The following is a 16,435-nucleotide window of genomic DNA, read 5'->3' on the forward strand; positions in this document are numbered from 1 at the left end:
CTCTAAACCCTGGCCCATAACAAATTGGGGGCTCGCGGGGGACAGAAGTCTATCTATTGGATTGGATTAGTGAATTTAAAGACAGTGAGGGGTGTACATATTGTGGTTGCTTTTCAGGTGTGGTATTTCAGTTTAAGTGGGGAGTGTGTTGTGGACAATGGCTCTTTCAGAGGCTCTGACATTTTTGGGGGGTGGAGACAGTCACATGCAGTACCTTACGGACAGAGACTAAAAGCAGACTATTAGTTTTGGCAAAAACATTGCAGTGAACATTGCCTGACAAAATGCAAAAAGTTGAGGTAATAAGGGCGACGCATTTAAAGGTGCCTGAGATACAGTTTTACTCACTGAAAATGGCAAAAAAAATCAGTTACAACTTAAACAAATGGACATGAGAAAGAATTAAGGCAGCTTGAATACAAAGGAGATGGAGAGGAAAAAGAGAGAGAAGAAAGGAGAAAAGAAAGAATAGCCCAAGCAGCCAAAAAGAAAGAGAAAGGGAGATACAGGTCAGGGAAAAAGATGAAGAGAGAAAGTTTGAACTTCAGAAAATGGCCATGAAACATGAGTCAGTTAAAATTGGCAGGCGTAAAGCGAAACGTACAATTGGATGATAATGATGAGGATAGTGAGAAAGAGCATCATAGTCGAAGGCTTGGTGGGGATCTATTTAAATATGTCCAAGCATTGCTAACGTTTGACGAGATGGGGGTAGAAGCCTTTATCATTTCATTTGAAAAGGTAGCTAAACAAATGAAATGGCCCCAGGACATGTGTGTATTACTGATTCAAACAAAGCTGATAGGTCGGGTTAGTAAAGTGTTTGCATCACTACCGAAGGAGGTATCTGGGATGTATGAGGAGGTGAAAAAATCTATCTTGGGTGCATATGAACTAGTGCCTGAAGCCTGCAGACAAAGCTTTAGAAATTTAAGGAAATAATTTGGTCAAACATACATGGAGTTTGAAAGGCTGAAACAGAGGAATTCTGATAGGTGGATAAGGGCTTTGAAAATAGACCAAACGTATGAAGCTCTCAGAGAAATTATGCTTCAGAAGGAGTTTAAAAATTCAATTCCTGATGTAGTGAGAACTCATGCGGAAGAGCAGAGGGTTAAAACTGCGATGTTAGCAGCAAAAATGGCAGATGATTATGAATTAGTTCATAAATCAAAGCTTGGTTTCTAACATCAGTTTCAGCCTGTGAGGGATAGAAACTGGGGACATGAGAAAATACTCAAGTGGTAAGGGTAAAGGTGATCTGATGGGAGATGATGAGAGTGTACCTCAGATTAAAAAAATAAATCGAGGAGGGTGGAAAAGGAATGAAAAGTTCCAAATGTTTTCACTGTAATAAACTAGGACATGTAAAGTCACAGTGTTGGTGGTTGAAGAAAAGCACTGGGAAGGCTGATGTAAAACAGGATAAGACAGTGGGGTTTGTGAAAGTGGTAAAGGAAAGCCCAAGTGAAGCGAAGGAGGTGCAAAAGATTGTATAGCCTGATCAAGAGGAGGTTGATAAGAAGGTGCCTGATCTCTTTCAAGAATTTAATTGTGTGGGTAAAGTTTACTCATGTGTATTAGGAGGAGCAGGTAAAGAAGTCACAATTTTAAGAAATACGGGAGCTAGTCAATCTTTCATGGTGAGACATGAGGAGTTATGTAGTTTGGGAACAATGTTGCCAGAGAAGGTAGGAATATGTGGAATTCAGGGTGAGAGGAGTAGTGTTCCATTATATAAGGGAAGGTTGGAAAGTCCAGTGAAGCGTGGTGAAGTGGTAATAGGAGTAATAGAGAAAAAACATCTTGTCCAGGAATACAGTGTATCTTGGGTAATGATATAGCTGGATCGCAGGTGGGAGTGATGCCTACTCCAGGTGTTTGATAAGCCGGTGGAGAATCAGACAACTGTTATGGGAGCGGCATTTTCAGAATCCCAAAATGTATCATGGAGTACAACCAACCTCTCCCTGTAATGTATTGTTGCTTTTGAAGCACACGGCTTGTTCTCCAGGTGTGGTATTACAATTATGGACACATGGGTTTTTAAACGCAAAACAAAGTTTATTCCATGAATTCAACTTACCCTTTTAAATGAACATTGGATCACTTAACACCCCTTACTTCAAAGATAACCCCAAAAATAATGCAACACTAAATAACCCTCAAAATGTTCCTTCAAACCTCCAAAGGACTTCACCTTTAACAACAGAAACACATCAGGTTAAAGTCATCACTATTATGAGTTTAAGTCACCCAAATGATTCAGAGATAGTCTTTCATGGCAGAGATCACAGCAGATCCAGCTCACTGCAAACACAGACATACCCAAGCTCGTTTCCTCAAAACTGAAACGAAAAAACTCCCAAAAAGCAGAAGTGAGCTCAGCTCAGCACCTCCCCCCCCCCCCCACCCTCTGACATCACTTCAGTAATATGAGCTGCTTTATTTCTTAAAGGTACATTGCTTAAACATCCATTTCTTAAAGGTACTCTCACATGACACAACGCAAGTGTTGAAGGACGAATATACTGGGATTTTTCCTGCTTGTGTGCTAACAAGTTCGCAAAATCACAGGCTAAGACAAGAGGAGAAATCAAAGAGTGAAGATGAAGTTGAAGTGCAATTATCAGAAATGATTTTTGATCAGATGGTTGAAAAAGAACAATAACAGGTGGAAGATGAGGCTGATATTTTTAGTTCAGGAAAAGTGGCGGGGTTACAACAGAAAGATGTAGAAATAAAACGGATGTATCAAAAAGCATACACGGAAGAGGAATCTGAGTGCATACCAGAGTGTTATTACCGTAAAAGTGATGTTTTGATGAGAAAATGGAGACATTTCATATGCAGGCAGATGAAAAGTGGGCAGAAGTTCCTCAAGTAGTATTGCCGGTAGGGTAAGGAAAGGAGGTGTTGCGAGTTGCACATGAGGTACCAGTGGGAGGTAATTTTTGAATAAGGAAAACTCAAGCTAAAATCCCAAAACATTTTTACTGTACTGGACTACATAAAGATGTAATAAAATTTTGTCAATCATGTCACACATGTCAAGTGATAGGGAAACCTCAAGCAGTGATAAAACCAGCGCCTTAATACCCATTCCAGCATTTGAGGAACTTTTTACGAGGGTCCTAATTGATTGCGCATAACCACTTCCAAAAACGGAAAGTGGGAATCAATATCTTTTGACTATAATGGATGTGTCTACTAGGTTTCCAGAGGCCATTCCAATACGTAATATTACAGCTAAAAGGATTGTGGAGGAGTTACTTAAATTCTTTACTAGATATGGACTACCCACAGAAATTTAATCGGATGAAGGATCAAATTTTACCTCGAGGTTATTCAAAGAAGTTATGGACAGCTTAGGAATAAAACAATTTAAATCAATTGCGTACCATTCGGAATCGCAGGAGCGTTAGAAAGGTGGCATCAGACATTAAAGACAATGTTGAGGGCGTATTGTCAAGATTATCCAGAGGATTGGGATAAAGGAATTCCATTTGTACTGTATGCAATTAGGGATGCATTTAATGAGTCAACCAAATTTAATCCTTTTGAACAAATTTTTGGTCATGAGGTAAAAGGACCACTTAAATTGATTAAGGAAAAATTGGTGAGTGAGAAATCAGAATTTACATTATTGGATTATGTGTTAAATTTTAGGGAACGATTAAATAGAGCAGGTGAATTGGCTGGACAACATTTAAAAGTTGCACAAAATGTGATGAAACGGGTAGCAGACAAGAAATCCAAAGTTCGTAGTTTTGCCAGTGGAGATAAAGTTTTAGTGTTGTTACCAGTGGTAGGTGAACCTTTAAAAGCAAGGTTTTCTGGACCTTATCAGATTGAAGGGAAATTAAGTGAGGTGAATTCTTTGGTTAAAAACACCAGATGGAAGGAAGACTCACCGAGTGTGTCATGTGAATATGCTTAAAAGATACTTTGAAAGGGAAGGAGAGAAAAAGGAGGTTTTAATGATTCTAACTCAAAGTGATGAACCAAATCCAGGTGACTGTGAATTTGACATAATTCAAATTAAATTGGAAAATGAGGATGTTCTTAAAAATTGGGATAAATTGTTGAGTTACCTTCCACAGGAAAAAAAAACTGACAAACAAAGAACAACAAATAACAAAGAAAAGTACAGCACAGGAACAGGCCCTTTGGCCCTCCAAGCCCGTGCCGACCATGCTGGCCATCTAAACTAATATCTTCTACACTTTCTGGGTCCGTATCCCTCCATTCCCATCCTATTCATGTATTTGTCCAGATGCCCCTTAAATGTCACTATTGTCCCTGCTTCCACCACCTCCTCCGGCAGCGAGTTCCAGGCACCGACTACCCTCTGTGTAAAAAACGTGCCTCGTACATCTCCTCTCAACCTTGCCCCTCACACCGTAAACCTATGCTCCTCAGTATTTGACCCCTCTACCCTGGGGAAAAGCCTTTGTGTATCCAATCTGTCTATGCCCCTCATAATTTTGTAGACCTCTATCAGGTTACACCTCAATCTGCATCGTTCCAGTGAGAAAAAAACGAGTTTATTCAACCGCTCCTCATAGCTAATGCCCTCCATACCAGGCAACATCCTGGTAAATATCTTCTGCACCCTCTCTAAAGCCTCCACATCCTTCTGGTAGTGTGGCGACCAGAATTGAACACTATACTCCAAGCGTGGCCTAACTAAGGTTCTATACAGCTGCAACATGACTTGCCAATTTTGATACTCAATGCTTTGGCCAATGAAGGCAAACATGCCGTATGCCTTCTTGGCTACCATCTCCACCTGTGTTTCCCATTTTCAGTGACCTGTGGACATGTACACCTAGATCCCTCTGACTTTCAATACTCTTGAGGGTGTTGCTCGTTCTGAGTTAGTGGGTTTAACACTCCTCCAACAGAGGAAGTGTGCTTAACACTCGCTTGGCTCTGTTTCTTGTTTCTATGCTCTGGAGTCGCCAGGTTACATAAGAGACACCGTCACAAGCATCAAGGTCAAGTTCAAAGCAATAAAGCTATACACCAATTAGTAAGTCCAAACAGTTAGAGTTTATTATAACAATTATAATAAATACTCATGCACACGCTAAAGGCTAACTTACTTCTCTACCATTAAACGACTAATACTTATCTAAGAAGGAACAGGCAAGGTCAGGGACCAAGGCCTTCGTTCCGTTCTGGTCTGCAACTTCTTGTTACTACTGGTCGGCACGGGTATAAGTAATGCCTGGGTCAAGGTAGCGATCGTCATTTTGGCACTTACTTATCGATGGCTGCTGCTCGACGGCTGGTGTAAAAGACAGGATCTGGAGGCTGGAGTCGGAGGCCGGAGACAGGAGACCGAACCATGTGCGGGACCTTCTTTTATAGGTCCCAGGAAGTCCGTGCCCCTTGGGGCGGGCTTCCTCACCTGCTAGGGATCGATTGGGCCTTTCCCCCAATCGATATGATTTGAACCCCCCTATCCTGGGGTCGTTCCTTGATGGCTGGGGTAGTTCTTAGGGCTCATTGTCCTGGTTTCGCTGGCTCCATCGTGTCTGCTTCTCTATTGAAAGTATCAATAGATACTTGAGTGTATCTATTGTGCCCGGGACTGTCCCGGTATCACCTCATTAGTATGTAGATGGCTTTCCCATTAACAGCGCTACCTGAACTCTGCAGCTGTCGGGAAACCGGTTTTTGCAAGTGTCTCAATGCTGAAAGCTTCTGCAAGCTGTTTGCTTTTGACCATGTCCGTTTTTCCCTGCACTCCTTGCAGTCTTCCATTTTGTGTTACAGGTGTCCATCTTAGATGGCTACAAGGGTTCTACCATTCACTGTATATTCCCTACCTGCATTATACCTTCCAAAATGCATTACCTCACATTTGTCCGGATTAGACTCCATCTGCCATCTCTCCGGCCAAGTCTCCAAACAATCTGAATCCTGCTGTATCCTCTGACAGTCCTCATCGCTATCCGTAATTCCACCAACCTTTGTGTCGTCTGCAAACTTACTAATCAGACCAGTTACATTTTCCTCCAAATCATTTATATAGACTACGAACAGCAAAGGTCCCAGCACTGACCCTGCGGAACACCACTAGTCACAGTCCTCCAATTAGAAAAGCACCCTTCCATTGAACTCCCTGCCTTCTATGACCTGGCCTGTCCTGTATCCACCTTGCCAGCTCACCCCTGATCTTGTATGACTTCACCTTTTGTACCAGTCTACCATGAGGGACCTTGTCAAAGGCCTTACTGAAGTCCATATAGACAACATCCACTGCCCTGAAAGAGTTATTGATATCACATTGCAAGTTTGTGGAGATAAATTGGGAAGTACTAAAATGGCTGTACATGATGTAGATGTGGGAAAGGCTGTTCCAATCAAACAACATCCATGTAGACTTCACCCTTTAAAATTGGCACAGCTTAACAAAGAGATTGAAAGAATGCTTAAAAATGGCATAATTGAAGTGGGTTGCAGCCAATGGAGCTCACCCATAGTGATGGTACCTAAACCAGACGGTACCCAATGGTTGTGCGTGAACTATAGAAATGTTAATGCAGTTACAAGAACGAACTCTTATCCTATCCCACACTTGGAGGATTGCGTTGAGAAAGTGGGACAATCATCTTTTATTTCCAAACTGGATTTATTAAAGGTTACTAGCAGGTACCTTTATCCGAATGGGCAAAGGAGATTTCAGCTTTTGTGACTCCAGATGGTATATACTAATTCAAAGTTATGCCATTTGGCATGAAAAACGCCCCAGCCACATTTGAATGGTTAACTAACAAAGTTGTTTCAGGATTACCCAATTGTGCGGTATACATCGACGATCTGGTAATTTTCAGCCAGACATGGACAGAACATTTGAAACATTTGATGGAGTTATTCGATTGACTTCAAGAGGCGTGTTTGGTGATAAACCGAGCCAAAAGTGAATTTGGAAAGGCCCAAGTCACTTTCCTTGGCCATACAATCGGACAGGGTTGAATGGTCACTGGGGGTGGGAAAACAACACGTATTGAGGAGTTTTCAATACCCTCAAGACGAAGGGAAATAATGTGATTTCTTGGCATGAGTCGATTTGATCGAATATTTGTGCAAAAGATTTGTAGCGTGATTGCTCCAATGTGGACTTGCTGAAGAAACTTCGAAAATTTCAATGGACAGCGGAGTTTCAACAGGCATTTGACTGCCTGAAAGCTGTGATAACCAATGCTCATGTGTTGGAGAATTACAAGGGACTCTGTGATCAGATTGAACTAAAGTATCTGACTTTAAAGAGAAATGCCGAGGTGTAGAGAAATGGACGGATCATGCCGAGACCTTCGTGTTCAATGAGACTGTCAATCGAGAAGAATTTCAGTTGGAGGAAGAACAAAAATTGACTACATTATTGTACCTGTTTTCATGTGTTGATTTTTTGAAACGAAAAAGCATATTTAGTGTGTGCATTTTTTAAAGCATAGTAAAAAGGTGAAAAATGAAACCATCTTGAATTTGATGGTTTATTTATTTTTTTCTTGGGGGAGGTGTCATGTGAGAGTACCTTTAAGAAATGGGTGTTTCTAAACGGGTGTGTATATAAATATCTGTAGTGAGAGTACCTTTAAGAAATGGATGTTTATTACTGCAGTGATGTCAGAGAGTGGGTGGAGCCGGGCTGTCTGTCAGCTTTTTACTTTTGTTTTAGGCTGTTTGCTGCAGGGTGTGTTTTAGTTTCGTTTTCAGTGTTGGAGCTGAGCCAGTCAGAGAAGGTGCACTGTTGATCTCTCTGCCATGAAAAGACTATCTCTTGATCATTTGGTGAATTCAGAATTATAAATGTTCTCAGGAGTGACTTTAACCTAATGGTCTTCTGTTAAAGGTTATGTTTTTTGTAAGTCTTCTGGATGTTAAAAGGAAAGCTGAAAGGATTACTTAGTGTTGTATTCTTTGGGCGTTGTATTTGAATTGATGGTTGCTAAGATGTTCACTGTATGTTTTAAAATGGTTAACTTGAGTTCATAGAACAAACATTGTTTTGCTTTAAAAAATACTTTTCCATTTCTGCTGTACCACCCCTGTAGAGGGGCCGTGTGCTCCCCATACTGCAATCGATTAAAAGTTGTGGGTCAGGTAAACTCCATGACATACTTTGGGGTTCTCTAAACCCGGGCCCATAACTCAAATTTCAGTCACTTAATTTCCGCAATGCATTATCTCTGCTGGTATTAATTACCCTAATTTCCACACTACCACTGCTAAACTCTCTGCCTCTCCCTGTCCCACTCTGTTTGTCTTTAGCCGAATTGTCACACTATTGCATTTTCTCTGCTCTTAAAATTGTTAAATTTCCCTTCACGTGACCCTTCAACCCCTTTTTAATTTAAAGCCTTTTCTACTGCCCTAGTTATATTGCCAGAATATTGATCTCAGTCTGATTTAAGTCCAGCTCATTCTAATGGAGCGGTTCCTTATTTGCCGAGTAGGATTCCATTACTTCATGACTTGAAACCCATTCATCCCACATCCCTCTTTGATCCATGCGTTTCATTCCAAAGATGTGCGGGTTAGGTGGATTGGCCATGCTAAATTGCCCTTAGTGTCCTAAAAAGTAAGGTTAAGGGGGGGGGGGGGGGGGGGGGGGGGTTGTTGGGTTACGGGTATAGGGTGGATACGTGGGTTTGAGTCGGGTGATCATTGCTCGGCACAACATCGATGGCCGAAGGGCCTGTTCTGTGCTGTACTGTTCTATGTTCTATTCCTGACCCTATGCTAGTTGTCACGTGACTCACATAACAACCCAGAGATAATTATCTTTGAGGTGCTGCTTTGTAATTAGGATGCTAAGTCTTTGTACTCACTCAGCAGGATATTGTTGCTAGTTCTACAGGTATTGTTGGTTCTGGCGTAGACTTTAATGACTGAATCATTCTGCCTCTCACTCCAAATTTCTCTCCAGCTGTGGGCATGCAACACAGTCCTCCGTGCTCCAGGTCTCGTTTGTAGAGAACACTGTCCATTCCCTTGACTACACTGTCCCTTGTTGCTACCTCATTCCTTCTCACTCCCCATGCTTTATTGGCACATGCACCGTGGTCAGTTTGAGCATCCAGCCTGCAGTCCTTGCTCGTCCACGATCGTAGAAAAGTAGCTTGTACCTGATGGTCTAAGCCAATTGCTGTGGCTGTGCCATCCTGGATCTTCACAGCTGTCGGACTCACAGTCACCGCAACCTGTCCCTGACTATTGGAGGGAAGTAAAGCTCAGAGACTGTTCTCGACTGCGTGAAGTTGTAAAAGTTGTGTTAATTTCGGAATAGCTATGTGCACACAGGAGAGGCAAGTTCTGCTGCTAAAATTAGCTCGCAAAAGCCAGCTCTGCCTGTCCTCAGAATTACATGCATATATATTTAAAGTTCTTTGGAGTCACAAGCAGCTATTGACGTCACTGAATCATTCGGAACCATATAAAGTGATCAGTATCCATATTTTCTGGTCCCCGTAATGGGAAAATGATTAAAGAATACAGTGTTTCCTTACAATCGCATGGGTTTGTGCTTGACATATTTCACTTCTAGAAGAGGTGCGAATGTGTTGGACAATGGATCCCTTAGACTTACTGGGGCCTCCCGTGTTTCCCTTTTCATATTCCAATGCTCTGTGAGATGATTAAATCATTTCCAATGTGGGTGACTTTAATCCCTTGTTTGCTGGTTTTCCCTTGGTATATATTTAACCCCTTGCCTGCTGGTTTGCCCGTGACCTGTGCTGTTACAATACTTTGAGACATCTTTATCATACCAATCCTGACACATATAGCCATTTCTTCTGCGAGCACTAACCATTGATCAACTGTGAAGTTCCAGTTAACCTAAGGTGACATGACTGCCTTCCGAAACAAAGTGCTCAGGTAACTCGCCAGCCCCACCCCACACCCTGCCGATGACCTGCAATGTCTACGGTTCAGACTTCAGCTCAGCATCTCTGGATGTACATGCTGCAAACACTTATCAGATTTATGGTTATGTTGGACTGTAGTACATTCCAAAACTCCCACATGCTGCCACAATGGCTCACCACCTGCTTTACCATGTCTGTCTAAGCCTATTTGTTTAGTTGGTGGCTTCAGTAAATTAGTAACTAGTTAGCTAAGTAATAGCACAAAACAATTGAACTTCTGCTGAATAGAAAAATAAACGCACCGTAATGTTAAAAAGATTTTCTAGGGCAATGGGCAAAAGCTGAATACAAATATTCATTTCAACACCGTCACTGGGCATCATGGTGGCACAGTGATTAGCACTGCTAACCACATAAATATGCACCTTAATGTCCAGGGTTGTGCAGGTTAGGTTCGGTTATGGGGATAGCACGGGAGAGTCAGTGCAAATCTGATGGGCCAAATGGCCTCCATCTGCACTGTAGTAATTCTATAATCTTCGATGATCTACTGATCATGGAGTCAATGACGAAGGGGCCGAGTCTAAAATTCAGGGCCAAATCTTTCATGAGAAAATCTCCACATATAGAAACCCGATCATGCAGAAGGAGGCCTTTCGGCCCATCGGGTTTGCACCGTCCCTCCAAAAGAGCACCCCACCTATGCCCATTGCACCACCCTATCACTGCAACTCCGCACTTAACCTGCACAGCTTGGGACACTAAGGGGCAACTTAGCATGGCCAATCCATCTAACCATAACAGCTTGAGACACTAAGGGGAAATTTAACATGGCCAATCCACCTGACCTGCACATTGTTTGACTGTGGGAGGAAACCGGAGCACCCAGAGGGAGCTCACAGTCACCCAAGGCTGGAATTGACCCCCGGTCCCTGGAGCTGTGAGGCAACAGTGCTAACCACTGTGTCACCATGACGCGTGGTAGATGTTTGGAACTTCCTTCCACAAATGACAATTGATGCCAGCCTAATTGTTAAATTTAAAACTGAGATTGATAGTTTTATGTTTACCAAAGATATTAAGAGATATGAGGCAAAATGTCTATCTGGAGTTAAGTTGCAGACCAGCCATAATCTCAGCGAATGGTGGAACAGGCTCAGTGGACAGAATGGCCGACTCCTGATTGGACATTCCTGTGTTTCAAATAATTGTCTGTGGTGAATGCTCCAACCTGGATTTGTGACGAGAAGCTAAAATGTTGATCCATTGACTGATTTTTTTTTCTTCCACAAATCTATTTCTATCGGCAATTGGCAAAACTACAGAGTAGTGAACACAGCCCAGTCCATCACACGAACCTGCCTCCCATCCATTGAGTCTGTCTACACCTCCTGCTGCCTTGGGAAAGTGGGCAGCATAATAAAAGACCCCTCCCACCTGGGTTATTCTCTCTTCCAACTTTTCCATCGGGCAGGGAATACAAAAGTCTGAGAACCCGCACGAACAGACACAAAAGCAGCGTCTTCCTCACTGTTACCAGACACCTAAATGACCTTCTTAGGCAGTGTTTTTCAAATTATTTTTCCAGGGACCCATTTTTACCAACTGGCCAACCGTCGGGACCCACACCGGCCGACATTCGGGACCCACGCAGGCCGACCCTCGCGGCCCACGTTGGCCGACCTTTGGGACCCAAGCTGGCCGACCCTCGCGGCCCACGTTGGCCGACCTTTGGGACCCAAGCTGGCCGACCTTCGCGACCCACCATTTCCTCTTACCTTGTTTGCCGCTGACAAAATGGAGAAATCGCATTCGTGGCCAAAGCACATGATGGTGACGTTCGGGGGCCGTGATCTGCTCTCTGCCTCCCTCAGGCAGGAAGATTACATAGAATTTTTTTTTAAAATCTTCTGCGTCTCCGATTGCGCAAATTCACGGGCAACAGGGGCAGCAGCCGGCTTTTATATTCAATTTTTATTTATTTTTTGTAAATTGGAACAATGTTGTTGCACGGCACGTTTAATCAAAGAGACCAAAGCCCATGTCATCGTCAGACTCTTCAGATTCTGCCTGTTTCTTCTCTTCCTTTTGCTCTTCAGCAGCAACAGGGGCAGCGGTGGAACCAACTGCTGCAGCAGCTGGGGCACTGCTACCAGCACTAACGTTGCAGAACAGATTATTGACGTCAATATTAGCCAATGCCTTGGCAAACCGACTAGGCCAGAAAGGCTCAATGGTCACACCAGCTGTTTTAATCAGGGCATTAAGTTCGGTGGCAGTGACCTCGTCGTCGTGCAGGATGAGCGCGCTGTAGATACAGGCGAGTTCCGAGGTGGAGGCCATGGCGCGGGATCTCTGCAGGTGAATCCGATGGCGCTAGTCGCCGGTGGAAATTTGGCCTTAGCTTCGTTCAGAAGAACCGAGCACTTGCAAATCGGGTAGAGCGAGCAGCAGCCAGCTTTTAACTATGCCGGATGCGAGCGTCCTTTTTACCAATGGATTTGCACCGATGAGCGGGCATGCACGCGGAGTGCGGCCGCATCTTTTTTATATAGTAAAAAGGCTGCTCGCAGCCGGCATAGTTAAAAGCCGGCTGTTGCGCGCGCATTTGCGCAATCGGGAGAGCCGCGACGGATGGCTCCGCGGCTCCCGACACACATGCCCACAACCCACCCGCAGGTCGCGCCCCCGACATTGAAGATCACTGTTCTTAGGGACTGAACAGATCTCTCCATGCATCTTCTCTACTGAACAGCGCTACACTCCGTATGCTTCACACAATGTATATATCTATCTATTTACTTTGTATTTATCATATGTCCTATGCTCTTTCATGTATGGGACGATCTGTCTGGACTTTAGGCAGAACAATACCTTTCACTGTACCTCGGTACACGGCAACTCAAATCCAAATCTAGAAAATGCTTTTGGTATCAAATTGAACACTGAACATGGTGGCTGGGTGGTGAGGGACGGGGGTGGTAGGCGGTGATGTAGTGGCATTGTCACAGGACTAGTAATCAGGAGAATTTGGGTAAAGCTCTGGGGACCTGGAGTCGAATCCCATTACGATAGATGGTAAAATATTAATTCAATGGAAACTTGGAATTAAAAGTTTAATGACAACGTATCGATGGTCAGAAAAAAAAACATCTGGGGCGGCACGGTGGCTCAGTGGTTAGCAGTGCTGCATCACGGCACTGAGGACCCGGGTTCGATTCTAGCCCTGCGTCACTGTCCGTGTGGAGTTTGTATGTACTCCCTGTGTCTGCATGAGTCTCACTCCCTGTCGTGTTATTCACCCTGGGATAACACGGACTGCAACACGATGCAGATAGACTGCAAAACATACACTAAATGTAGGCGTTGGTTCAATATGATTTATTGAACTTCTGTAACAATGCACACAGCTGACTGTGAGTTGATTCTACTACTCTAAGTAAACTAACTCTAACTATCGAGACCAGGCTAGCTCTGATCAACGTGTCGAAGGTGCTGTCTGCTATGTACACCATGACTGTCACTACAGTTGGCACCAGTGGAAAGAGGCGGAGTGCTGATGCCTCGTGTGTTTTATAGTTGGAAGCCCCCCTCTGGTGTTCTGTCTTGTGATTGGTTGTGTTCTGTCCTGTATGTTCATTGGCTCACCTGGGTGTCTGTCACTGCCTGCTTTCACCTCATGATGTGCATGGGTGCATATTATGACACCCCCCCCCCCCCCATGACGCAAAGATGTGCAGGGTAGGTGAATTGGCCATGCTAAATTCCTTAAATGGAAAAATAAAACAATAAAATACCCATCTGGTGATTGTCGTAAATAGCCATTTGGCTAGGGAAGGAGACCGGCCACTCTCACAGGGCCTGGCCTACATGTGACTCCAGACCCAGAGCAATGCGTTCGACTCTTAAATGCCCTCTGAAATAGTCCAGATCAAGGACAATTAGTTTGGGCAATAAATGCTGGTCCAGCCAATGATGCCCGCATCCCCTGAATGAATAAAAAAACCTACAAGCCAATGGGGGCCCACTTTAGAAGTCATTGGTTTCCCTTTATCTGACTCCAAAATTGTTTTGAAGTGCAGTGGCTGAGCAGTCACAGAGTGAAATGAGGGAGCCAGAACCGCAAATTCTCGGACTCAAAGAACAGAAGTGCATAGTTGCGACAGAGGGCGACCACATGAAATCAACCTCAATAATCATTCAGTGGTCACAGACAGAATTTTATTTCCCTTGCAGACCGTAATCGGGACTCAGATGAGAATGACGATCACCAGGAGACAAGTGGGTGGAGGAATCCGTGGAAATCTGACAGATTCCACAGGATTCAAAGGATCGAGAAAAGGTGGCCACTAATGGAAGATGATGAAGATGCCAAAGCCGTAAAGGTTCCAGATGATCTTCATTTAGCTGACAAACTCCTGTCCACAACATCGGCTTCAAATGAACATTCACCGGGCAAAAAATGCTGCACAGGAATGTGTACCGGAAGGGAGATTTATAACATCTGCCAGAATGTCCCGAAGGCATCGTAATCAGGGCACAGACGTCAAAATCTTTAATCCATAATGATTGGATTTTCCTGCATGGTGTAACGATTTGTGTCTCCAAATTCCCACAACGCGTGTTGACGGGGCAGCCCTGTGCTGGGAGAGCGAATTTATCACATTTATTTGACACCCTGCAGGAAAACTATTTTCATCGTGCTCACATGGAGGATTTGTCGTATTGTACTTACATTGAAATATAAGCATTAAAAGGAATTGCAGCTCGAATTGTTTCAGTATATTTTAATTTTCTCCACAGTAAATGATGTAAACAATCCACTTCAATCATTAAGAGCGATTGGACTGAATCTTCCACAAAAAATGTGTTATTTTGTGTGCAAAATCAGTGCAAATCCCGTCGGTACAAGTGGCAGTCTGAATTGCAATCCAACAGCGCTTTGAAAAAATGTATTTTCTCAACGTGAAGAGCACGTTGCCCAAAGGTGAACGCGCCTGAGGTACGAAGTGTCTGACCCGCCCACCCCAGGGGTCATCTGACCACTATGGTCAAGGAGGCGCTGTATTCCAACGGCTCCACAGCACTCGCTCACATGTAAGCAAGGAGGGTGGCAGAGAGAAAACTAGTTCTCTGATTTTCAGAGGGGCCATGTCTTGATTGATGAAATGACGTGGAGGAGAGATGGACCGCAATTTACCCACGGGCTGGCTGGAGCGTCCTTTGCCACCCCCCCCCCCCCCCCCCCACCCCCTCCCTCCCTTCCAGCAGGGTCACCAGCCCCATTGTGGTGGACAGGTGAACTAGCCAGTGCCAGCTGCCTAAACAAGAGGTCAGGGATTCAACGTAGAAAACTATGAATGACCTACTAGGTTGTGCCAGGGTAAGTGCTGCCTGTCTCTCCTTGGCACTCCACCCATCCATCAACCCCTAGATTGGCACCACATGCTGCCAAATCTCAGGTTCTCAGCATCCAACTTCCCACCAGCATCACCAGATCCCCACTCACGGCTCCTCATTGGAACATTAGAACATATGAACATAAGAACTAGGAGCAAGAGTAGGCCATCTGGCCCCTCGAGCCTGCTAAGTCATTCAATGAGATCGTGGACACAGCTCCACTTTCCGGCCCGAACACCATAATCCTTAATCCCTTTATTCTTCAAATAACTATCTATCTTTATCTTAAAAACATTTAATGAAGGAGCCTCAACTGCTTACTGGGCAAGGAATTCCATAGATTCACAACCCTTAGGGTGAAGAAGTTCCTCTTAAACTAAGTCCTAAATCTACTTCCCCTTATTTTGAGGCTATGCCCCCTAGTTCTGCTTTCACTCGCCAGTGGAAACAACCTGCCCACATCTATCCTATCTATTCCCTTCATAATTTTATATATTTCTATAAGATCCCCCCTCATCCTTCTAAATTCCAACAAGTACAGTCCAAGCCTACTCAACCTTTCCTCGTAATCCAACCACTTCAGCTCTGGGATTAACCTAGTGAATCTCCTCTGCACACCCTCCAGCGCCAGTACATCCTTTCTCAAGTAAGGAGACCAAATCTGAACACAATAATCCAGGTGTAGCCTCACTAACACCTTATACAATTGCAGCATAACCTCCCTAGTCTTAAACTCCATCCCTTTAGCAATGAAGGACAAAATTCCATTTGCCTTCTTAATCACCTGTTGCACCTGTAAACCACTTTTTGCAACTCATGCACGAGCACACCCAGGTCTCGCTGCATAGCAGCATGCTTAAATATTTTATAAGTTAAATAATAATCCCTTTTGCTGTTATTCCTACCAAAATGGATAACCTCACATTTGTCAACATTGTAACCCATCTGCCAGACCCTAGCTCATTCACTTAACCTATCCAAATCCCTCTGCAGACTTCCGGTATCCCCTGCACTTTTCGCTTTACCACTCATCTTAGTGTCATTTGCAAACTTGGACACATTGCCCTTGGTCCCCAACTCCAAATCATTTATGTAAATTGTGAACAATTGTGGGCCCAACACTGATCCCTGAGGGACACCACTAGCTACTGATT

The 16,435-nt window shown here is 43.9% G+C and overlaps 1 protein-coding gene across 1 annotated transcript; it reads right to left on the minus strand.

The window, feature by feature from the left end:
- Positions 1–11,900: 11,900 nt before the first annotated feature.
- LOC119969973 (60S acidic ribosomal protein P1-like) lies at positions 11,901–12,224 on the minus strand. The gene has a single exon (XM_038803941.1). The coding sequence runs from the start codon at positions 12,222–12,224 to the stop codon at positions 11,901–11,903; it is 324 nt and encodes a 107-aa protein (XP_038659869.1).
- Between the last annotated feature and the right edge of the window lie 4,211 nt (positions 12,225–16,435).

Source organism: Scyliorhinus canicula, chromosome 8 (assembly GCF_902713615.1).
Source record: "Scyliorhinus canicula chromosome 8, sScyCan1.1, whole genome shotgun sequence".
Taxonomy (NCBI): Eukaryota; Metazoa; Chordata; class Chondrichthyes; order Carcharhiniformes; family Scyliorhinidae; genus Scyliorhinus; species Scyliorhinus canicula.